Source organism: Primulina tabacum, chromosome 14 (genome assembly GCF_025594145.1).
Source record: "Primulina tabacum isolate GXHZ01 chromosome 14, ASM2559414v2, whole genome shotgun sequence".
In the NCBI taxonomy this organism is placed as follows: domain Eukaryota; kingdom Viridiplantae; phylum Streptophyta; class Magnoliopsida; order Lamiales; family Gesneriaceae; genus Primulina; species Primulina tabacum.
Genome location: NC_134563.1, coordinates 32,901,713 through 32,924,165, shown reverse-complemented (window position 1 = coordinate 32,924,165; position 22,453 = coordinate 32,901,713). Strand labels below are relative to the sequence as shown.

Sequence of the window (22,453 nt, the reverse complement as noted above, 5' to 3'; positions counted from 1 at the left end):
ATTCGTATTTGAGAAACCTCAGTACCCTAAGCTAAAACTGAGATAGATGTAATTTTACTCGTCAATTCCAACAACTGAGCAAAGCCCTAAACTTGGCGATTAGCACGATATCTCGAAGCGAAGGTTCAAAACATACCGGAGACCGAGGTACCTACCAAATTTTTCTTCGTTGTGTAATTAGTTTCTAAAAGATCTCGTTTTTTGGCAAGTGTATTGTATTCACTACTTGCAGAGGGCTGAATTTCGATGCTGATCTAGTTATCTTCTTGGTATGTAGTTCAGCTGTGTCATTTTTGCCAGTAAGGGGTTTTATTAAGTGATTTTAGATATGCGTGATTTAATTGAAAAGGGCTTACTATCCGGTGATGAGGGAGTTGGTTTTGTTTTTTGTTTTTTTCTCGATTTTTAATCTGAAATGAGAAGGAATTAAATTAGGTCAACACTTGTCATTTTCAATTCCTAAACTCTCTCTCATTGAAGTTCGTAAAAAGAACAGTTGTGTATAAACGACGCCATTATATACAGGTATTTTGCTAGCTTCTCTTGGGAGAGGACTTGGTGAAGTTTGAGAAATTTCTCTATGGATTAAAAAGAACTCAAAAGTTGGTCTACATGAATGGATTGCGCGTGATATGATTTTTGACTTCATACTGGGACTATATGTTAACCAGTCTTGAGTAATATTCTGCAAATTGAGTTCTTAGGCCAGTGTCCTATGCCATAAAACGAAGAACCCCGATTTTGTGCTGTGTGACTGTTCTCTGTATATCCTTTCTGGGGTGCTTATCACATTGTTTTCATTTTTTGGGGGGGCACATTGTATTTGAGGATAAAAAGCTGTGGTGGTTTTACTAAGTCCTTCCATAGTGGCATTTGGCACTTTTTGTTTCTTGTGATGTGCTTCCTCGAATCCTCGTGGCCTCAGTTGGTTGAATTTTCTTCATGCATCTTATTCTTTTGTTGCAACTGTTTCCTTACAAATAATGAGGTGCAAAGAATTGTGATTTTGTTACTTTAGTTGTCATTTAACTAACCGATGCACATTCCATTCTATGTTTTTCTCTAGCAGCATTTACCTTTGATTAAATTGAACTAGCACACTTATATCATTCAAAATTTATGTGTATATCTTATACTGAGAAGGCCATCAACGATGGACCACTTTTTGCATGTTTTCCGGGATCATTATATCCCTCATGGTTAAAAGAAATCTAATTAAGGTAACTGAACAAGTATATGGCAATATTACCTACTCTTGTGACGGATGCTTTGTTTATGATAGATATCAAGAGCTTGGACAAATATGAGCTTTGCAATGATACATAGGGATGTAAAATGGGAGTTAGAGAAATCTGGGTGGATTTTTTGTGATTTATATATATTTGGAAGTTCTTGCTCACTCTCTGAAGAGCTATCATCTGCAAAAAATTTAGAGAGGATGGGAATCAATATTTTAGTTCAAATAAATAGTAGCTTGGGAGCATCTTGGAGTACATGAGCAATGGAGCTTGTGGAGCACTGCTCACCTCAAGGATTGCTCTCTTGGTTTGCTTCATAAGTTTTATTTTGTTTTGAGTTCTTGTTGTCAGATCATCTAGATCGTGTCACAAAAAATTCTTTTATCATAAGCTGACTTTTTTCCTCCAGGTTGTGGTTCTCCATTCCTAAAGTATTTTCTTTTTGCAGCATCTGTTGTTCTTGACATCTTCTTAAGGGTCTGAAAATGAGTGGTCGTTTCTCTCGCTTAGTTTACGTTGGGAATCTTCCGGCTGATATAAGAGAATCGGAAGTTGAAGACCTGTTTTACAAGGTTTGAGTTGAATATTTGACATTTCATCTTTCATTTGTTTAATTGGGAGTGCTTAAAATTTGTGTCCTGCCTACATAAATACCTTATTGTGGAACTATTAAATCATCATCATAATGAAAATCTCTTTCTTTCTTTTTTTCTACTTTTTTATATTTGTACTCTTCCATCTGCAAACTTCCCCTCTGAAACATTCCGACTTCTTATCATATCAGATCGATCTTGTCGTAAATTTTATGGAGGGTGGTCCATTTGCAGAGGATATACATATTTTTGTCAGTAATCTTATGGAAGGGGACATGTGTTTGCAATTTTCCATTAATTTTGTGTTTCCATTTACATATTCCTTAGGGGACGTGAGAATCTTAGTCTGGTAAAACTTAGTGCTCCCCCAATAGCTAAATTGTTGGTTCCTTGTTACAGATGAGGCAAAACATTTTATCTATTGATTACATGCTTGCTAATGGTCATTTAAGATCCGCGTGTTTGCAGCGTGGGTATCATTATTTTGTTTGTTAAATTTTTTCAGAGATGTCACATGTTCTATTATGTAAGAAAGCACTTACTTGATTTTTCTGAAATTTTCCAACTTATTTAGGTTCTGTTTCAATCATTTATACAACTTCTGCTTAACTGTTGTTTTCCAAAAATTTATTGCATAATAAATAACTGTTTTCTTGTGCAGTATGGTCGCATATTGGATATTGAACTGAAGATTCCTCCACGTCCTCCATGTTATTGCTTTGTGGAGGTATTTTTCAACTATGTTTTCTTATATATGCTTAAAAATATTTATAGAATAAAGGTATTTTATACCTTTTAAGCTAAGAAAATAGTCAGCGGTGAGTGGTCTGAATCTATATATAGTTTGAGAATGCTCGGGATGCTGAAGATGCTATCAGGGGTAGAGATGGCTATGACTTTGATGGTTGTCGACTGAGGGTGAGTTTATTGAATTAAAATAAACATGAGGTTTACTTTCTTCTTTTAAGTCTTTTTGTTTCCCTCAATCTATTGGTGATATTTCTCCCTTTTCTATTATTTCTTGATATCTTCTGCTACTCAATTAAGGTTGAGCTTGCACATGGTGGTAGAGGACCCTCATCATCTAATGAGCGCCGTAGTGGTCATAGCCGGGTTGCAGATGGTGGGCGCTATGGCATTTCTCGCCATTCGGAACATCGAGGTACTTTCCAAATTACCTCGTGTTATGTGGCTTTATGACTATACTTTCTTCATGTTACATGATGATGTGATTTTTTTACATGTGGTTGTCTTGGTGGGCAAATAGTTGTTGTTCGTGGGCTTCCTTCTTCTGCTTCTTGGCAAGATTTGAAGGTGGGTGTGGGATATTTTATTTGCAAACAATTCATTCCTTTCCGGCGGCCCCATGTTTACCTTGTCTGGAAATGTTTCAGGATCATATGCGGAAAGCTGGGGATGTTTGTTTTGCTGAAGTTTATCGTGACAGTGAAGGCATTACATCCATGATTGTTTAATTTTTGTTTCTGGTGTTGGTTTCGTGATTTTCTAGATCTTATTGTACCCACATAAATTTTGAAGTTTGAAAAATTCACCTCATTTGTTGTCAGGAGTGATAGTTCATATCAAGTTATGCTTATAATATCTGAACAATTGCTAAGATTTGTGTTCGAATGCAGGAGCCTATGGCCTTGTTGATTATACCAATTACGAGGACATGAAATATGCTGTAAGTTTACTCATGTGTTTATTATTTGATGTAATCCAGTCGTGACAATTTTTTTAATAAATCAGATACGGAAACTTGATGATACTGAGTTCAAAAATCCCTGGACCAGAACTTATATCCGGGTATCATCCTCTCCTTTTCCCTTTCAACTTATTTTTTATTCATATACCTTCAAAACCTTCTAGTCAACAAACAGTTCTCACACCTCTTGTTGCAATTCTTGTTTTGATTCTGAAAATTATCGATAAATTCCACCGCTTATTTGTTGCTATAGTTTCCTTGAGCTTTTGCATTTTGTTATTAATTACAGTAATTTTGATTAATAGTCGTCTTTCAGTGTTTTCTTCTTTTTAATGTATGTGTGCTCACACTATTGGGTTTAGGTGAAAAAACACAAAGGCAGTCCATTAAGAAGCCGGAGTAGGAGTCGCAGCAGAAGCCGAAGTCCAAAGAGGAAAAGAAGGTAAAGTTACGTGCGATATCCTGAATTATTTGTATTTTGGTTGAACCAAATAGTAAACCATTAAATGAATTATTTTGTTGGGCAGCAAATCATCGGATCGATCTGCTTCCAAATCACCATCTGCATCTCCTGCTAAACCTTCTAGGTAATGGTTTTCAATTGCTTCTTAGCGTCTAGTCCACATTTTATTACGTTCTTCCACTCGTTTTAAAATCAGCATCTCCGTGAATACTTTTTAATTCTTTGCTTATTTGTGTGGACTCAGGTCCAGATCCAGGTCAAGGTCAAGGTCAAAGTCTAGGTCTACTTCTGCTTCACCAAAACAGGTAAGTACAAATTTGAACTCTAGAATAACCGAATAGAAAAGACCTTTAAACATGCAGCGCGTCCCTGACAACTGCATGATGTGCCTTGCATTATTTTTCTTGTCTGACTTGAATTTCGGTTTAATTCTGACTTGAATTTCAAACTTCTTGTGGCTTCAGGATGGTGTGGTGTAGGTTCCTAGAATATTATCGATCCGCCTGGAAGAACACGCCAGATTGAAACGTCTTTTTTTGTCTGAATGATTTATGTTGCGTATGTTTATTTGAAGCTGCGTGGATCTAATTTTGTGTAACCTGACTTCCATCCATTAATTGCTTAAAACTTATTTGGATATGGTTGTGTTATTCACCAAGTACTAGTATTTTGCGAAGGTAAGTGGATTCCAGTTGAATATAAAACCCTGTTTGGAGCATGTTTATAAATTATTCAACACAGTTTATAGCAAAGTGGATGTCAGTTTGGGATAAATGGGTTTCCATTTATTTCAAATGTATTTTGGTTATTCAGTGAAGTAAGACCAAATTCACATTTTGCATGTTTATGTCGTATTTCTTGTTAATAAAGTTGAATTTCTAGTTCATTCAATAATCATGATATTTGAAATCTATTATATCTTGTATCACTGAATGCGTAAACAAGTAAGACACGATAAAGCTAATCTTAAATTCAGTCTCTCACGAGAAAATATGTTGCCAACTTTTTTTAGCTCAAAATCATACGAGCACCCTCGTTATCATACATAAATAATGAAAATGTAAAATTGATAACCATGGTGCGTAGTTGTCCAAACATGAAGCAAACTAATTTTCATTTAAATGGGTTAAATGATTCAATCAAGAGTAGATCTTTTGTGAGACGGTTTCACGAATTTTTATCTGTGAGACGGGTCAATTTTATCAATATTCACGATAAAAAGTAATACGCTTAACATAAAAAATAATACTTTTTCATGGATGTATTAAATAAGATATATGTCTCACAAAATACGATCCGTGAGATCAGTTTCACACAAGTTTTTGCCTTCGATCAATTTGAAATGCTCAGTTTATCAAGTATATTCCTACAAAAAATGTTGCTCAATTAATGCTAGCATGTATATGTTTTTAAGAAATAAACTTTACATTACCCATCAACATTTTCTCTCAGTATGTACAAAGACATAAAAGAGACAGCATTGCTTCTTCCCAAACAAAACTATGTGTACATAGTTGGCTGAACGAGGAGTACATCGGATAATAGTTCTGGCTGTGATGTGTAGAGTAGGATCTTCAGGTTCCCAGGGGTGCGAATTGGTTTCCAAAATCCAATCTTGAGAAGTGTAGGAATGAGCCCAAAAAGAAAGGCCTTCCCACAATTACCACTTCAAAATCTACTCAATATGCGTCGCTTTATGTTCCGAAAGTGATATCTCTATTGTTTGGTAGAAATACAATAGATAACTTTTTATATCTATTGTATTTTAATAAAATTGACGACATGATAGTAACCAACTTTTTCTTCCAACTTTACCCTTATATGATACTAATATTACAATTTTGTTTTTTGTTTAAATTTCAACACACAGTTTTATTTTTATTTTTTTTTATTTCAATAATTCAAATAACAATTTAGTCTCTCTATAATTTGTCAAATTTTATTTTAATTCATCGATAATGATAAAAAAAATTGTACACATACGTATCGGGTGTGCAAGTAACTAGTCTACACGAAGATTCAGGAAAGATGAACAAAATTATAGTTCAAATTTTTTGAATCAGGGCCAAGTTTGGGCCGCCCTCAAACTTAAAAAGGGCCCTTCCTAAAACCCAACAAAATAGTTCACTTGCCAAAACCCTGACGCTAACCCTGAATTCACCCGCGGAAGCAGTACATCGAAGATAACAATGTCGGTTGCAGAGCTTGCCTGCTCCTATGCGGCCTTGATCCTTCACGACGACGGAATCGCTGTCACTGTAAGAATAGAAACATATCTGAATACATGTGTGGATGTATGCATCGGGTTGTGATGTGTTTGCCCTTTGATAAAAAGTTTTTTTTTTTTCTTTTTAATTTTATTTTTTTTTCAGGCGGAGAAAATTGCAGCTCTGGTGAAGGCGGGTGGGTTGACGGTGGAATCGTATTGGCCGAGTCTATTTGCTAAACTTTGTGAGAAGAGGAACATTGAAGATCTTGTCATGAACGTCGGCTCCGGAGGTGGCAGTGCTGCCGTTGCAGTTTCCGCTCCTGCAGGGGGTACTGCTGCTGGTTCCGCTGCCGCGGCTGCCCCGGTTGCCGAGGAGGAGAAGGTAATTTTGTTTGGTTTCTAATTTTCACGTGCGGTATTTTGTTTGGATTTGGGTATGTTATTCGAGTGTTGTGATGTCCTTGCAATTCTTGAGATGCCGGATCTTAAAAAGTCATGAATCTATTATAGATTACTGATGGCTCATAAAGGATGTAGTCTACTTCTTAGTTCCTTTTCCTTTGATTATTTATTTCCTATAACCAGCTAGAACTTGAATTTAATGATATCAGTTGCATAAAGTTTTTGTTATCGTCATTTGATATCATATTGATTTTGTGCTTGATAATTTGATTTCCAGGAGGAACCGAAAGAGGAGAGTGATGATGACATGGGATTCAGCTTGTTCGACTAGAAGCTGTTACAACCTAGTGATTTGATTTTCAAACAGGGGAGTTACGATTAGTTTTGAGTTTTTATTATACTTTTGGAAGAATTGTTATTAACGTTGCTACAATAATCTGGTGTGTCCTCCATTTTTGACAGACCATGAATTCAACATATCAGAGTTATTTGAAATGTTTGATTTCTGTTTTCATGTTTAACTTTGATGTTACGAATATGGCTTGCTCATTCTCAGATTGTTAAGCAGCCTAATCTTAGTTATGGTTAGGTGGTCATTAAGATTTTGTTGTTGCCTCATATCATTTGGCTTTGATTCTAGAATGCCAGTCTCATGAAATATTTTGATTTCTGCTGTTAATATGCCTTGATGTTCAAAGCTGCCTTCTTTTCTTGTCTATTCTCATTATCTCATTATTTGTTCGCTTTCTTTGTTGGATCCCAACTTCACGAGTGAAGACGCAAATTTGTGATGTATTATTCAACCATAATTATTCGGGATTCTTCTCTTCATTGATCTTTTACTTGATTTTGAAGATTTTTTTTGGCTTTTTTGTGATGTTCTGAATTGTTTGTTCTTGCTGGTGTGTACCGATTCGCTCGTTCCACTTTAATATATTTGAGTTTAGATCTTTATTTAGAGGTATAGTTTTTTTATTTATTTACTTCAATTTGAATTATATTGCCTTTGGATAATGGATATTGTTGAATCAGTCCGATGGGGAGTTGAAAAAATGTAATCTGTTTGATACCATGCTAGAATGGTATTGTAAAAACAATTCTCAGTATATAATGCCAGCCTGTTGAACAAATTATGTGTGCATGCATTTTTCTTTTTTCATGTTTTGGGCTTGCCTCATGCTTTGTGGACCTAATACTACTCTTTGTTGGGATTGGGAGGTGGTTTTGTTGACATGGATTTCTCTACTATATCGACTAATGGATTAACATTAGGAAATATAATTCTCAAATAAGTTGAATAAACTTAGGCCTATTTATACTGATTCGGATATATGATATCATATTGTTGTTAAATATGTATGCCATTTGTTTTTTTTTTTTGAAAAGAAACTAGAATACGACAGCGAATAATGCATCTATTTTATATACACAAATAAATATAAAAAGTCATACAGATTTTTGTGACAATTATGAAAAAAACAGCTCTCTAGCTATATAATGTTGTGTTTGGCAGGGATAAAATGGAATTGGAGGATGGCTTTGAAGTTAAACCTCATTTGTTTTTTTTTTTTCACTCATCACGAGTCTCAATTCATGTCTGTGTCATGTGCTATAAGTTGGTCCAGCATGGGTTACATTATATGAGTAATTGTGCATAGACATGAACTACTGTCCATGCTGGACAACATACGGTCTATGAACAGTAATGATGCATAGACATGAGTTGAGTTTCATGTTGGGCCAACTTAAGGTCATGATCTTCTAGTTCAATTGATACCAACACTTTAAGAATCTAGGTACCTAATTGTAACGTCCCGAAAATCGAAAAGTCCACGTGAACCACATGCATGCAAATTATTAAATTCTTTGGTATTTTATTAAATTCTTTTAAAGCATAAAATGTATGTTTATTTTATTAAATTGTGTTTAATTATTTTTATGTATTTTATGCATTATTATTGCATGATATGATTTAATTCATGAAATTTTAAAAGTTCATGCATTATGATTTTTAAGTTTCATTTTACCCACGAACGAGGAGCGGAGACCGGGAAATTTTCAGGAAAATTATTTTAATTACATGATTCATTTTTATTAATTAATATAAGATGTTTTAAATGTATTTTTCAAGAAATAAGATTTTTGGGGTATTTTACTCGCATGATTTTAAATTTTAACGGTGCACATATTTTATCGTATCGGGTAAATTTTTAAGGGTTAGGCTAATATTTTTAAAATCTTTTCAATACGAAATATTTTTCGGGAGTATATTTGGATTTAATGGGTCTACTTTTAAATTTATTGGACTTAAAATTCTCTTAAATTTTTAAAAGAGAATTTAGGACCCATTATGTTATTATTTAATTAACTAATAATATCCTAGGCTCCACTAAACTTAATACCCTTCCCCCCAACAGCCGACGCACCCTATCACCCATCAGCTCCTCTCGTTTTAAGCATCATTTCTCCAGCAAGGTTTCCGCTTTCTCTTATCTTTGCAAAGGAAAAATTCTACCGGGTTCTCTCGTCTTGTTCTTGCGCTTCAATCATCAAAGGCACGCCATGTACTTTTATTGCTGCATCATACACGTTATATACATGCTGTATTATGTTTATTTGTTTGTGGAATTCACGATCCAAAGCATATCATGGAGATCCCTCGGTTTTTGTTCACTACTCATGTTTTCTCTGAAATGTTGCAAGGGGACTGCCGTAATGTGTGATGAGGGGCTGTTAGCACAGAAAAAGAAAGGTTTTAAGCTGGAGTCGTGACCTTGTTGCATTGGAAGGGTTCAGCACGAGCAGTAAAAGGACTCAAGCGCAGCTGATCGAGAGAGTAGGAAATTATTCGTGAATTGGGTTTCCTTGGAGTCTAGCGAGAAGCGGTGAGTTCCAGTATGCATGGGCTGATTTTCGTGGGTTCAGTAGGTTTGGGAAAGTCCTAGGATGGTCTAAGAAAGGTTGGTTGGTGGCTGGAACCATCGGCTATGGTGTAGGGATGGTAATTGCGTGCTTGGGTCTCGGCAAAGGTTGAGTGATGGCTGCTGGATTTTTTTCAGCTGCTGTCCATGGTTTGTTCGAAGGGCTAAGGGGCTGGTTTTGGGGAAATTAAGTTCTTTTAAGAGTTTATAAGGTGTGGTAAAAAGTTGGGAAAGTTTTGGTTAAATTTCGGTTCCATTCGGTTTAAAATCGGGACTACGGTTCAAGTTTTAAAACAATTTGGTTAAGTTATGAAATGAGCTCGAGTTTAAGTTTAGGAATACTTATAAATATGTTTTGGGATATTTTTAGGAGTTTGGTAAGCTTCGGATCAAAATAATGAGTTTTGGAATTATCCGGGATTTAGTCACCGCACGAAACGTTAATTAAAGAATTAATTGAAACGTCTAGATTTAAGCTTAATAAAATTATGGGAAATTATATTTAAGCTCAAATAATTATTAGAAGTCTAAGTTTTTAAATTGAGAATTTTATGCTAAGAATTGGTTTAATTAGGGATTAAAATGCATTAATATGTTATAGTTAAAAATAAATTTAAAAGTCATCGATGTAAGCCAAATAAAAATATGGGAAAATTCGTGTAGACTTAAATAATTATTTGGGACATGTTAGAGTCAATGGAATTAAGAAAATGTCAAAAAGGTGAAATTTTACGTCTAGGGGCAAAACGGTAATTTTTGGGTTTCCAGGGGCAAAATGGTCATTTTGCACCCGGGTGGGATTTTGGTCCTGACAAGCACCTTGAGCACATTTTATCATGATTTAAATGTTCATGCATCACGTTCAGGATTTTTATGTAATTACGATAAATAATTTGCATGCTTGGTTTAAAGGAAAAATTACGTATATTCATGATTTTATTAAGTGATGAATATGATGACACGTTTTGAAGGAAGTGATTTAGTTGTGACTAACACGATGACATGATGATATGATTGGAGATATCATGAGGGAAAAGGCCCCAGAGGGAGCCCGTTTACGGGAGAAGGCCCCAGAGGGAGCCCGACGATCGTATTTCTATTGACATGATATGATGATATGATAGGCCAAGGCCCAGTTGACGGGTGAGAGTGTCGCTGGTGTCCCCGCCGCCCAGTACTGTGGTTACACGTAGATGGATCCATCGACTGACATGATGATACGAAAGTCACAGCTAATGAACTGAATTCAATTAAAAAGAAAATGTTTACGTATATGATAACATGAGATGACATGTTTTGACACGTATATGATGATATGAGATGACATGATATGAGATGACATGATTTGACACGACATGATTTTATACGACATGTTAATGTTCGTGTTTTAAAGTTCATGAAAGGTATGTTGGCATTATGATTTTACACGACACGTTTACGTATATGATGACATGACATGCTTTAATACGATATGATTTTACACAACACGTTTACGTTATGCTTTTAAGTTCATGAAAGATATGTTGAGTATGATATTTTTCACTGTTGTGTGCTATGTATATGTACTTGTTATTCATGGTACATGTGTGTTGAGTCTTTAGACTCACTAGGCGTGTGTGATGCAGGTGAGCTTAATGATGAGGGGGTTGAGGTGCGGAACTCTGAGTAGGCAGACCTGGTGCGGTGACACGACCCGAGGACCACATGTTTTCCGCATTACGAATTATGAGCTTTAGAGAGATGAGTCGATGGTTTTAAGATTTTTACTCGTTTATGTTCACGTATGATTTTGGACGAGTTGAGTTATTTTAAAATGCGCTATTTTTACGGTAAGATAATTACGATTATTTTAAATGTTATTTAGAAAATGCGAGCTTTTATTTATAAAAAAAAATTATTTTCGCATTTTTAAAATTTTGTGAGACGTTATACTAAGCTTGAAGGTCTCGAGTTGAAGTGTTGAGGGGTGAAATATTTGATGAGTGACGGTACATGGGCTACGGATCTATGTTGGACTAATCTACTATCCATAATCAGTATCAGTACATGGACATGCCAATACACTCTCTTGTATTAACAAGCTCTATTTAAAAAATAAAACATATCCATTTTATTTCAGAAATGCAGTCTTAGTCAAAAGATATTTTAGGCATAAAGTGGATTACTTTGTAATCATATAAAATATTAATATTATAATTTTTATTTATTTATTTATTTATTAATCATTTAATAACCAAATGCTTCTAAATGTGAACAATACATATTCACTCGAAATTCATACTTGACATGACTTGGAATTATTTTCGACCTATTCAAACTTGGATCATCCTCCATCTTTGACTCGTAGAGCATGTTTGTTGGTCAAAGAGAAAAATAGGTCACTTTCGATTTGCTTTAATTTTATGAAGAAACTTGATAAGAAGAATTTTAGGATGACAACGAAGAATAAAGAATTAGAAGGAGAGTGATCTTTTTACTTTTCTCCAAAAGTTTTCTTTATTACATTCTCCATTCTTATACATCTTACAAGCAAAGAAATTGTCTAAAAATAATATCCACTCATTTCTTCCCTCGAGCCCTTACTATGTATACGATCTGATCTATATCAGTGTGAAAACTAATACAAAGCAACTATCAAAATTAAATAACCAAAGTCTTCAACTTCCATTGACCAAATGTTCAGGGTTAAATATATTACACCTATATTTGGCACATGGACACATGTGAAAAAGCAAAAACTTGTGTGAGACGATCTAACATATCGTATTTTGTGAGACGAATATCTTATTTGGGTCATCCATGAAAGAATATTACTTTTTAGGTTAAGAGTATTACTTTTTATTGTGAATATCGGTAAGATTAACTCGTCTCACAGTTAAAAATTCGTGAGACCATCTCAAAAGAGACCTACAAATTAATAATTCAAATACTGAAATTTGGTAGGGTAGAAAGGTCAAACAAGACAGCACATCATCGTTGTTAAAACTATACACGTGGTGATGTTCTCTGCCTCTCTGGTATGTTTGAGAGAAGTTTCCCAGTCCAACTCACACGCATTTTCCCAATTCTATAAAAACCTCTCCTCGATTCACATCCCCATATCAACCAAAACCAATTCAAGAAAAGTAAGAATCCAAAGTTCTTTTGTGTGAAGAATACGAAGAAGTCATCATGTTGACCTCCATTTTCAGTCCATTCGATGTGTTCTGCGCCGAATCTTTTGGCCAGAAAGTGAGCGCATCTAATATACAGAAATCGTCTGCCAAGATTGATGATTGGAAGAGTGTTAAAGAGGCGAATCCATCGCCGCAAATGCCGAATAAGCCGAAAGTTTCCCAGAGGCCGAGGTTTGCGCCGGAGTTCGACGGGGTCCATTGTTTCGAAACTGTACTCCCTTATTGATTTTCTCTCTCTTTTTATTCGGAAAAAAAAAACTGAGATGTGAATAGAGAAAGAAATCTATACTTTATTCTTTTATAGGATTTTTTCTTGTACTTCGTTTGCTGTTAATTCATCCGTCTTTCAGTTTGGTGAAAGACTTTATTCTTTTTGTTCCATCGGAATTGATTGATTTTCCTGAAATTTGGGAGAAAAGATGATGTGGTTGACAGTTCCCGTTATGTTTTGTAATCAAATGCAAGTTTGAAACGCGTAATTATTTTGAAATTGAACTAAACCAGACTTGTATGTTATTACGGAGATACAGTGAATTATAAAATCTTAAAATAAGATAAATTTGGTAGAACAGAATACAACAAGAGAACATACATAATAAAAGACAAGGAAACAAACCTTATAGAAAATGAGACTCAATTATATCAAGAGATTATGGTAAAGATAAAAGTGATGTCGTTTGATCACACTTGTGTATAAAATATACACACGAAATACAATACAGATCCCAAGCTACAATTCTGAGTGGTCTTCTTGACAATTTTATCCAAATCGACATCCCTGTCACCACCAGTAGCAACTCAAACTCTAAGATTGTATTTGGATTAAAGTATTTGTTGGAAGATAATTTTGATGGATTTGAAATACATTAGAGATGATCTTTCAGATATTTGAACTGGTTCTCCAAATTCTTCTTCAAATCAAATCATTCCGCCCACATGCATGGCTAAGAAGAATTAATTTCCGATATCCAACACCTTGGTTATACTAACTTGACATTGAGAACCACAAAGATCTTCAACTAAGATGGAGTAGGTTGTTTCATTTGGTAAGAACCCATTAGTTAGCATCTCCTCCAAGACCCTGATCCCTTCATTTGCAATACCCACTTTGTGAAATCCTTTGATCAGCATGTTATAAGTAAAAGAGTTAGGAGAGCAACCCTTTTCCACCATGTCGTCCCACAGCCTCCCAGCCTCACACAACTCCCCCCTTTCGCACATTCCTGCAATAAGAGTGTTATAGGTCAAAACACTAGGAATTGATCCCCTTTCGAACTCGTCGAACAATTTCCTTGCTTCCCAAACTTTCCCTTCCTTGCATAGCCAATAAATCAGCGTGCTTGATATAGTGTTATCCGGAGTACAGTTTTTTATCAGCAGTGTCCTCCACAACTCACATGCTTCCTCAACCTTTCCTTCCTCGCACAAGACATCTATCAGCCTACAACACATCGCCGAGGTCGGTATGTACTTCTTGTCAAGCATCTCACTAACGATATTTACTGCTTCCCCAGATTTCTTTTCTTTGCACAAAGCCTCGATCATTACACCATATGTTACTTCATTTGGTTCAACTCCGTTCTCCTCCATCTCATCCATCACTTTAGTGGCCTCGACAAACCGGCCCAACTTACAGAACCCATCCATCAAAACAGTGTATGTTGTGGCATCCGGAAACCAACCTCTATCGAGAATCTCATCAAACATTTTCTTTGCTGCAATCATATCTCTACGATCAATATATCCTCCCATTATCGTGGTATAACTCACTACATTTGGAACCATTCCTAATCCAGGCATTTCATCCAACACCTTAACCGCACTCTCAACGTCTCCCTTCTTGCACAAAGCTTTCAGCAGTATGTTACCAGTGAACACATTGGGCACAATGCCAAACTTTTTCTGACAATTCTTGAACATAATGTAGACCGAATCATACATTTTATTCTGAACCAACGCATTGAGCAAAGTGTTGAACGACCGAACTGACCTCTGTACACGGAAGTCGTTAATTTGTAAGAATATTTTAAGAGCTTCTTTAGGTTTGCTAGCAATGCCGTAGTTCCTAATCAGAGATATGAATAAATTCTCGCCGCTTTTGATTTGAGAATTCCGCAACTCATCCAAAAGGGAAGGTATGGGTTCGAACGCGCGGGCGCGTGAGAGCTTGTGGATGATGGAGTGGTAAGTGTCGTAATTATGAAGGAAATTGGGATGGTAATTACCGGCGTAATGGAAAATTTGAAGAGCAAGATCAGTATTCTGCTGGCGTAATATTATGGAGCAGAGTCGTTTGGGGAAGAGTTTCTGGGGCCAGGGTTTGATCGGGGGTGTGACAGTGTAGGATTTGAGCAACTGGGATTTGGATTTAATGGCGGACAGGTCTTGGTGGCAGCTGCTGGCAGTGGTTGAAAGGAAGACCGAGCTGTTAGCGGCGGTGAAGAGGCGGCGCAGGTGAATTTGCCGCCGACCCAACATGATGCGGAACACCAGAAACTTTGGTTATGTGTGATGCATTCGACGTGCACAGCTAAATTCAAAATATATATTTTTATAATATTTAATTTTTTTGTGATAATTAGTTAAAACAATTATTTAAATATAATATTATTTTGAATATTTCTAAAATTCACGATGTTCATGAATTTTATTTTACAGATTTTGGTATTCAAATTTGTACAACACTTTACTCAAACAAACTTGATTTGCACAATTATTAAAAAAATTTAAATGTCATGTAAAATTATGAAATTGAGACAGTTACTCTCCATTTTTAATCTATTATCTCCTTTTTTTCCCCAAACATATATGGTGCATTTTATGTTTTGGTTATCCCAAATAAGAGTGCAAGCGAGTCAAGTTATTTGTGAGTAACTCTGTTAAAAGTTGACTCGAGTTCGATTTGATTAAATTCGAGTAGCTCAAACCCTTCTCTCGAGTCGAATTTTAATTATGTCTACCCAAGTAGTTCACGAACTACTCTAATAGCTATATATTATTATGTTTATTAATTTTAATTTAAAAATTATTTATATCTATTATCTATTATCTATTGATCTATTATTAATTATTAATTATTAATATTATAAATATATGACTTTCATTTATGAATTTATTATTTTATCCTTTTATTTGTTTTATAATTTGTAATGTTCATAAGGTTATTTAGGTCATTTTTTATGTTGGTTTAATATAATCATTAATGTTGGTTTAATATAATCATTAATAGTGTACTTAAGTCAAACAAAATAGTTTGTGAATTTACTATTTTATCCTTTTATTTGTTTTATAATTTGTAATGTTCATAATGTTATTTAGGTCATTTTTTATGTTAGTTTAATATAATCATTAATAGTGTACTTAAGTCAAACAAAATAGTTACTATTTTGATTTTACTTTAAATTTAATTTAATTACTTAATTTTATACATTTCAAATTCATGGAAAATCCTTATCATAATGTTATACATTTAGAAAAATTACTAATATTACTAATATATATTACTATTATAAATAAATATTATAAATATAGTTATTATTTTGATTTTACTTTCATATTTAATTTAATTACTTAATTTTATACATTTCAAATTCATGGAAAATCTTTATCATAATATTATACATTTAAATATTACTATTATAAATAAATAAATAAATATTATAAATATGTTACTTAACATTATACTAACTCAAACAAGATAGTTATTATTTTGATTTTACTTTCAAACTTAATTTAACTACTTAATTTTATACATTTCAAATTCATGGAAAATCATTATCATAATGTTAAACATTTAAAAAAATTGTTAATATTACTAATATAAATTACTATTACAAATAAATTATTATAAAGATATTTCTTTTATTCGTAACTTACTATTTTATCATCTAACATATACTATTTATTATTTTAATTTTAATTTATATATTGAGATAAAATTCATAGAAAATCACTATCATAAACTTAGCTTAATTGAGCTATTTATTATTTTAATTTTACTTTTAAATTTAAAATTAATTATTTAATATTTACATTGACATTAAATTCATAGAAAATCACTATCGTAATGTTATAAATTTAAATAAATTGTTAATATTACGAACATTAAGGTAATAATGAGAAAACGATTGGAGATGAGTGTGATTGAATAAAATTAAATTATTAATAAATATTGATGTCATATAAAACATTTTTTTTCCCATTTAGAATATAGATATTTTTAGAGTACTTATGTATCAAAAGAGATACGTGATTGAGAGAAAATTTTTGTATGTAAGTGATTTCAATGCAAACATTTAAGCTACTTACTACTTAGTCAATTTTCGATATATGATGCTAAATAAATATTACTAAATAATATATTATCTATTAATCTATTAAATATATGACTTTCATTTGTAAACTTACTATTTTACCATTTTTTTGTTTTACAATTTGTAATGTTCATGCTGTTATTTAAATATTTTTTATGTTAATTTAATAGGATCATCAATAGTATACTTAACTCAACTAAACTAATTATTATTTTAAATTTTAATTTTATATTATATTAATCATCATGATTAGTCGGTTGATCCTCCTTTGTGGAATTCACGCTTGTAGGGTTTTTGAACGTTTTTTGCTTCAGAAAGGATAGACAAATTAAAGATCCAATTAAAATTAAAATAATAAATAGTTTGCTTGAGTTGAATACTCTTCTCATTCTATTTATAAATGACATGAAAATAATTCTAAAGCTTCGTGGACACAATAGATCAATTTTTGGTGCATTTTATTGAGACTTCCAGTTTCACTTTATTTCCTCCAATATTATCTCTATATATTTCGAGGTGGCTAAAGGTTGTTTTTGTCTCTTTTTTTAATCAAAGTGCCTAACCAACTAATTCATAAGATATATGATGTTAGCGTAGAAAACTTCTCGCCAAATAAATTCACTTAGCCAAATATTGAAATTCAAATAAATTCTAAAATATTTCATAAAATTAATTTTGACTATCATAAAATACTTATGAAATATAAACAGTTGTATTATTATATGAGATATTGAATAAGACAAATACTTTGACATATATTTGAATGATATCTCATATGCCTTTTTTAATTACGTTATTCGTGTATTTTCTCAAGATTTTTAAAATACCATAATTAATTTTGTATGTTGTTCCACAAGATATAAAATATTTAAAAACAAAATGTAAACTCTATAGAAAAAAATTTGTTTTGTTTCAATGAATAATATAATATTATGTTCTAGACACAACAAATGAGATTAAAACTATATCGTCCTCATGACATGATGCACGCAATCATTGTTCCAAAACTTTCAAAAAAATGACGAACACGATGACTTTCCTGAATTGCGTCAAATTAAACGATGACACAATTCTAAGATATAGTCATTTGAAGAGATTTTCAAGTATTTTTTTTATCACAGTGATTGAGAAATAGTTGTTAAATCTTTTTTAACTTTATATCTATATGTTGATAATATTAATACTAAATATATAAAAACGATATCACAAATATCATGATGTTTGAAGAAGGTACAATACCATTCATTGGTTATGTTGTTGAATAATATATATGTTATGCATACTTTTAGTAACAAGTAAAAATCTATCACGACTACAAGCATTTTTTCTTAAGAGTTATAGTTGATGATTGTCAAAAACTGAAAAATCATTTAACAACAAAACAAATAGTCGAAAAAACAAGATTATCAAATAAAAACAATGTAGAAACCGAAAAAATGTCGTGATAAGGAATCAAGCTACGAGCATGTCAGATCCCAGATGATGATTGTAAATAACATAATAGATGTTAAAAACGATAAGATACTTGTTGAGTATACCAAAATGGTTATATGCATATTATAACAAACTGCGACAAATAGTTATTGAGTGGTCAAAATCAACCAAGAAGCATATTGAAAAGTGTGTCAAGTGGATAAGACAACTTCTCTGATTCATATAACGTCTATGGTGATCATGATTTCTTTATTTTTTATGTTTTAATTTGTTTCAATTGATAAATGCTATTAGCCATGTTTTAATTCATTTAAATATGATCAAAATTTCGGACATATATTTTCAGCAGTTTAGATTCTCACGTACAGCGCACGTGCATTTTTCTTGTATATATATAAATACAAATTTAAATCTTAAATTATGTTACAAACACTATCGAGCTTTTCGAGTTTGAATAACTCGATATTTTCACTAGTCGAACTTAAGTTTGAAAAATGAATACTCTATCAAGCTCAAATTTATAAAATTTAAATTGAGTCGACTCGAGTTGTCTGTACCTTTAATCTCAAATATATAGTCAAGTTTTTATATTTCATATTAATTTTTCTTTTTTTTATTTTACCAACATATCCATGTTGACGATGTTTTGGAAAGATAGTACAACTATTTCTTGAATGAGTTAAATAAGAATAAGTTAAGAAATTTGTTTCAAAAATGATATTCTTCATCCGTGAAAAAACAAACCAACCTGAGTACTTGTAAAACCAATTAACCAACTATAAAGAATTGAGAACCACCAAGCGTGGGCAGGTATTGGATTCTTTCAGAAAAAAGTTGACTGATCATGAAGAACATTCAGCCGAGCAAGTATTCTGGCAGCTAATGATTTCAAGTTGCTGTTTCCTATTTGAGTCAAATCCACCAAATACCCATGAGTTAATTGTCCATATTTCTGTTTATATTCGGAAATCCGAAATATCCTCTCTAAAGTGCTCAATATCTTCTCCTGTAACCTGGTACATGGGCTTGGGTGACTGATTAGTTTAATGATCTCTGCTATTGCATTTGCTTCCTCAAATACCTTGCAACCATTTTGCAAACTTTCACCATCTATCAAAGTTAAAAGGGCGTCTAAAGCTGCCTCGCAGGCTTCCGGATTCGGTTCTTCCCTCAGAACCTGAACAAGAGACTTTACTGCACCTGCTTCCAATAGGCAAAACGAGGATAGAACTGTACAAATACCTCGGTGAACTGGGCAGGATTCGGGTAAAGAAGAAAAGCACCAAAAAAGCGGACGCCTATTGATTTGCAGGCTCAGCGCAGGGGAACTCAGAGAGAGCTGAGTCAAAGAAACACCTACTTTCATTCTCGTTAAACTGCTTCCCGTCTCTAGCAGCAGTAGTAGTTTGTCTATGATGCCTATTTCCACTACTTTCTTTTGCAATTCCACGTTTGCCTCAATTGTTAAACGGCATATAGCTCCAACAACGCTCTCTGTGAACTGGTTTTTTCTACTTCTAATATTCTTACTGTGGAAAAGAGAAGTGAGACAACTTGTGAGATTGTGGGATTCCAAAAGCCACTCGGAGATTTGTGCAGATTCGGGAAGGTTAGCAATTGTGCCCAATGCTGAGGAAATTTCTTCCTCGTCCTCGGAAATCCTGATGATCACGAGCAAGACTTCCGACTGAAGATTGTGTTATGTGTTCCCAGATTTGGTCCTTGTCATCATCTTTGGTTAAGCAACATAATAGCTTGACAGCATTTGCACGTAAAGTGGAATCATCAACCTCACACAATCTCAACAACATCGGCACGGCAGAGCACTGTGAAAGGCGATCAACCAGCCAAGCCATAAATTCGGAGGTGAATTTTCAATAGTAGCATATTTAATAATTAACCAACTACAATGATAAGTCTACTATACGGAGAATATATTCTTTTACCTGTCTTAATTTTGACTTGATAATAACAGAAGAGGGTGAAAGGCACATTGCATGAAATACCCTGAGAATGTTTTGCTGCACACCAGGTCCCGTAAAATTAATCAGCGAATACAATCCAATAATATCCTCGTCAGATTCCAACAATGGAACTGGAATTGCAGCTGAATCTTCTTGTATAGTCGATAATGCTAGATTTGCAATAATTGCAGACACAAGCTCGCGCAATCTTTGTGACAATGTTTGATGATGGAGAATGTCCAACAATGGTCTGACAGCATTCTTCTTTATCGCCTCTTGCCCGTTCTTTTTTAATGTCGACAGATTCAGAAGAGCTCTAACAGCAACTATTTCATCTCAACATCATCATGGGAGACCAAGAGAAGAAGTAAATCCAAGACACCATCTTCTACTAGAGATGATTTGTTATGATTCGTCAATTCCATCTCCCACAAAGTTTTTGCCATTGCCATCTGGACATGATCGGGCCCTGTCAACAAAAATAATCATGGGATAGTTTTGTATCAAGAACTAACACATAGATAACAGAAAAGATACAAACATACTCGATAGCTGTTAGGTTAAAACTAGTTTTCAAGATAATTACCAGTGGAGAGACGTCGCAGAAGATATTTAAAATAGTTATTATTAGCCATAAGAACAACATTGTCATCCGAGAATGCAAGGTTATCCAAAACATTATTTGCATCTGTGGCAGCTTGATGGTCATCACTGGTTAACATAGTTACAAGAAGAAGTATGCAGCCTTGAGCATCACCAACGTAGTCACGCACTGATTCACATTTCGACAGTTCCAGCAGTAATGCCACGGCCAATTTCCCTTCCCCAATTTGCTTTCCAAGAGACCGAACAATGTATTTAATTGCATTCTCAACTTTAGCAATTATTTCCTGCAAAATATATTATATCAGAAAAAAATTGCACAAAGCAAGATATGCAAAACTTAAAATGACGTTACTTAATATTAGTGAACAGAAATCAGTATAGGAGAAAACATAACTGAGACTAAATTAGTACCTTAGCATCATCATTATACTTTGCCAGCAAACAAAGTATCTGAAGGGTCTGGTTCCTGATACTCGGATCTTTAACACAGAGAAGCTCGATAAGAGTAGGTATGTAATCCTCCAATATCAACCATTTTAGGTGTGTTTCCCTTTGCTCGCAGAGATCCAGTAACTGTTTCAGACAAACACGAACTTCATCCTGCCCCCCTGATGAGAGTCTTGATTTAAGAGAAGCAAGAACAATCATGGTATTTCTTCATGCCATTCTTCAATAGATTGCCTAAGGGTTTTGTTAGGCCTAAGCATTGAAGAATCCAATGGAGTTGAGGTCCGAGGACACGTGGTGTGATCTGCTAACCACTTCTCGATGGAGCTCCTCTCAAAAGTATACCCCAAAGGAGTTTCCACAGGATCAACCATAACCTCTTTAGTGATCGGGCAATTGAACGTCATTAGAGGTTCGAGCGGCTGCATACCTAAAGATTTTCTCTCAATTAAGTATTTATTTTCTCTATCTTCAAACGACAAAGCTATATCTGCCCTTTCTAGCAAAGCTATTATCTGATCCATCTGCATGGCTTCGGCGTGACTTTTTTGCAACCTTAAATTTTCTATTTCATTCTTGAATTCCTCAAACTCCCTTTTTAATGCTGTACGATCGGTCGAAACTCCAACAGCCTTTGCAATAGAGACTAACAAGTTATTGGCAAAAGTACGATCTACATTCCTTTGGTGTATTCCAAATTCTATTTTTTCCAAAATTTCTTCTTCAGCAACGGCAGCCTTAAATTCAGCATTCTTCATTTTATTAACCAGCTGGTGTATGTCATCTCTAGTACTCGAGGAAATATCTAGAGAAGCGAGAGATAAGCAACTCATCACACGGCTAATCTCTTGGGTAATATCCCTTATACGCTTAGTAATAGACCTAGAATTTACAAAGAGATAAAACCTGTTTCTGTCACTACAATCCCTGATTAGTTGCTTCGCCACCTTCGTTTGATGGTTTAGAGTCTCCACAACAT

General features: G+C 34.0%; 5 protein-coding genes across 21 annotated transcripts; 2 read left to right on the top strand and 3 right to left on the bottom strand.

The window, feature by feature from the left end:
- LOC142524293 (serine/arginine-rich splicing factor SR34A-like) lies at positions 1–4,639 on the top strand. 15 transcript variants are annotated; one of them, XM_075628209.1, is made up of 13 exons: positions 12–147; positions 1,283–1,545; positions 1,687–1,810; positions 2,493–2,558; positions 2,675–2,749; positions 2,879–2,993; positions 3,099–3,145; positions 3,226–3,283; positions 3,469–3,518; positions 3,584–3,640; positions 3,902–3,981; positions 4,067–4,126; positions 4,247–4,432. In XM_075628209.1, the coding sequence occupies exons 3-13, from the start codon at positions 1,724–1,726 to the stop codon at positions 4,341–4,343; spliced, it is 792 nt and encodes a 263-aa protein (XP_075484324.1). In that variant the 5' UTR covers positions 12–147; positions 1,283–1,545; positions 1,687–1,723; the 3' UTR covers positions 4,344–4,432. The 15 variants fall into 15 exon arrangements, with proteins under 15 accessions (XP_075484318.1, XP_075484324.1, XP_075484317.1 ...); XM_075628202.1 differs by having other exon boundaries at positions 18–147; positions 526–1,545; XM_075628216.1 differs by adding an exon at positions 4,467–4,639 and having other exon boundaries at positions 50–1,545; positions 4,259–4,307.
- Positions 4,640–6,036: 1,397 nt separating this feature from the next.
- On the top strand, positions 6,037–7,134 carry LOC142524173 (large ribosomal subunit protein P1-like). Of its 2 annotated transcripts, none has more exons than XM_075627988.1 (3): positions 6,037–6,260; positions 6,375–6,593; positions 6,894–7,134. In XM_075627988.1, the coding sequence occupies exons 1-3, from the start codon at positions 6,192–6,194 to the stop codon at positions 6,942–6,944; spliced, it is 339 nt and encodes a 112-aa protein (XP_075484103.1). In that variant the 5' UTR covers positions 6,037–6,191; the 3' UTR covers positions 6,945–7,134. The 2 variants fall into 2 exon arrangements, with proteins under 2 accessions (XP_075484103.1, XP_075484102.1); XM_075627987.1 differs by having other exon boundaries at positions 6,891–7,134.
- A 5,813-nt stretch (positions 7,135–12,947) lies between these two features.
- Positions 12,948–15,231, bottom strand: LOC142524172 (uncharacterized). Its single transcript, XM_075627986.1, has one exon. The coding sequence runs from the start codon at positions 15,186–15,188 to the stop codon at positions 13,665–13,667; it is 1,524 nt and encodes a 507-aa protein (XP_075484101.1). The 5' UTR covers positions 15,189–15,231; the 3' UTR covers positions 12,948–13,664.
- Positions 15,232–19,189: 3,958 nt separating this feature from the next.
- On the bottom strand, positions 19,190–20,156 carry LOC142525588 (U-box domain-containing protein 44-like). The gene has a single exon (XM_075629905.1). The coding sequence runs from the start codon at positions 19,821–19,823 to the stop codon at positions 19,281–19,283; it is 543 nt and encodes a 180-aa protein (XP_075486020.1). The 5' UTR covers positions 19,824–20,156; the 3' UTR covers positions 19,190–19,280.
- A 453-nt stretch (positions 20,157–20,609) lies between these two features.
- LOC142525587 (U-box domain-containing protein 24-like) lies at positions 20,610–21,870 on the bottom strand. 2 transcript variants are annotated; one of them, XM_075629903.1, is made up of 3 exons: positions 21,439–21,870; positions 21,008–21,311; positions 20,610–20,890 (listed from the first exon to the last, which is right to left on the bottom strand). In XM_075629903.1, exons 1-3 carry the CDS (start codon positions 21,673–21,675, stop codon positions 20,748–20,750), a joined length of 684 nt encoding a protein of 227 aa, XP_075486018.1. In that variant the 5' UTR covers positions 21,676–21,870; the 3' UTR covers positions 20,610–20,747. The 2 variants fall into 2 exon arrangements, with proteins under 2 accessions (XP_075486018.1, XP_075486019.1); XM_075629904.1 differs by having other exon boundaries at positions 21,179–21,311.
- Between the last annotated feature and the right edge of the window lie 583 nt (positions 21,871–22,453).

Excerpts from the sequence above, each read along its gene's own strand:
- LOC142524173 (XM_075627987.1), top strand. The coding sequence starts at position 6,192 with ATGTCGGTTGCAGAGCTTGCCTGCTCCTATGCGGCCTTGATCCTTCAC. Across the intron at positions 6,261-6,374 it reads ACGACGGAATCGCTGTCACT|GCGGAGAAAATTGCAGCTCT; the intron begins GTAAGAATAGAA and ends TTTTTTTTTCAG. Across the intron at positions 6,594-6,890 it reads CGGTTGCCGAGGAGGAGAAG|GAGGAACCGAAAGAGGAGAG; the intron begins GTAATTTTGTTT and ends TTTGATTTCCAG.
- LOC142525588 (XM_075629905.1), bottom strand. The coding sequence starts at position 19,823 with ATGAAAGTAGGTGTTTCTTTGACTCAGCTCTCTCTGAGTTCCCCTGCG.
- LOC142525587 (XM_075629903.1), bottom strand. The coding sequence starts at position 21,675 with ATGATTGTTCTTGCTTCTCTTAAATCAAGACTCTCATCAGGGGGGCAG. Across the intron at positions 21,312-21,438 it reads AGTATAATGATGATGCTAAG|GAAATAATTGCTAAAGTTGA; the intron begins GTACTAATTTAG and ends TATATTTTGCAG. Across the intron at positions 20,891-21,007 it reads TCTGCGACGTCTCTCCACTG|GGCCCGATCATGTCCAGATG; the intron begins GTAATTATCTTG and ends TTTTGTTGACAG.
- LOC142524172 (XM_075627986.1), bottom strand. The coding sequence starts at position 15,188 with ATGTTGGGTCGGCGGCAAATTCACCTGCGCCGCCTCTTCACCGCCGCT.
- LOC142524293 (XM_075628207.1), top strand. The coding sequence starts at position 1,724 with ATGAGTGGTCGTTTCTCTCGCTTAGTTTACGTTGGGAATCTTCCGGCT. Across the intron at positions 2,994-3,098 it reads TCGCCATTCGGAACATCGAG|TTGTTGTTCGTGGGCTTCCT; the intron begins GTACTTTCCAAA and ends GTGGGCAAATAG. Across the intron at positions 4,127-4,246 it reads TCTCCTGCTAAACCTTCTAG|GTCCAGATCCAGGTCAAGGT; the intron begins GTAATGGTTTTC and ends GTGTGGACTCAG.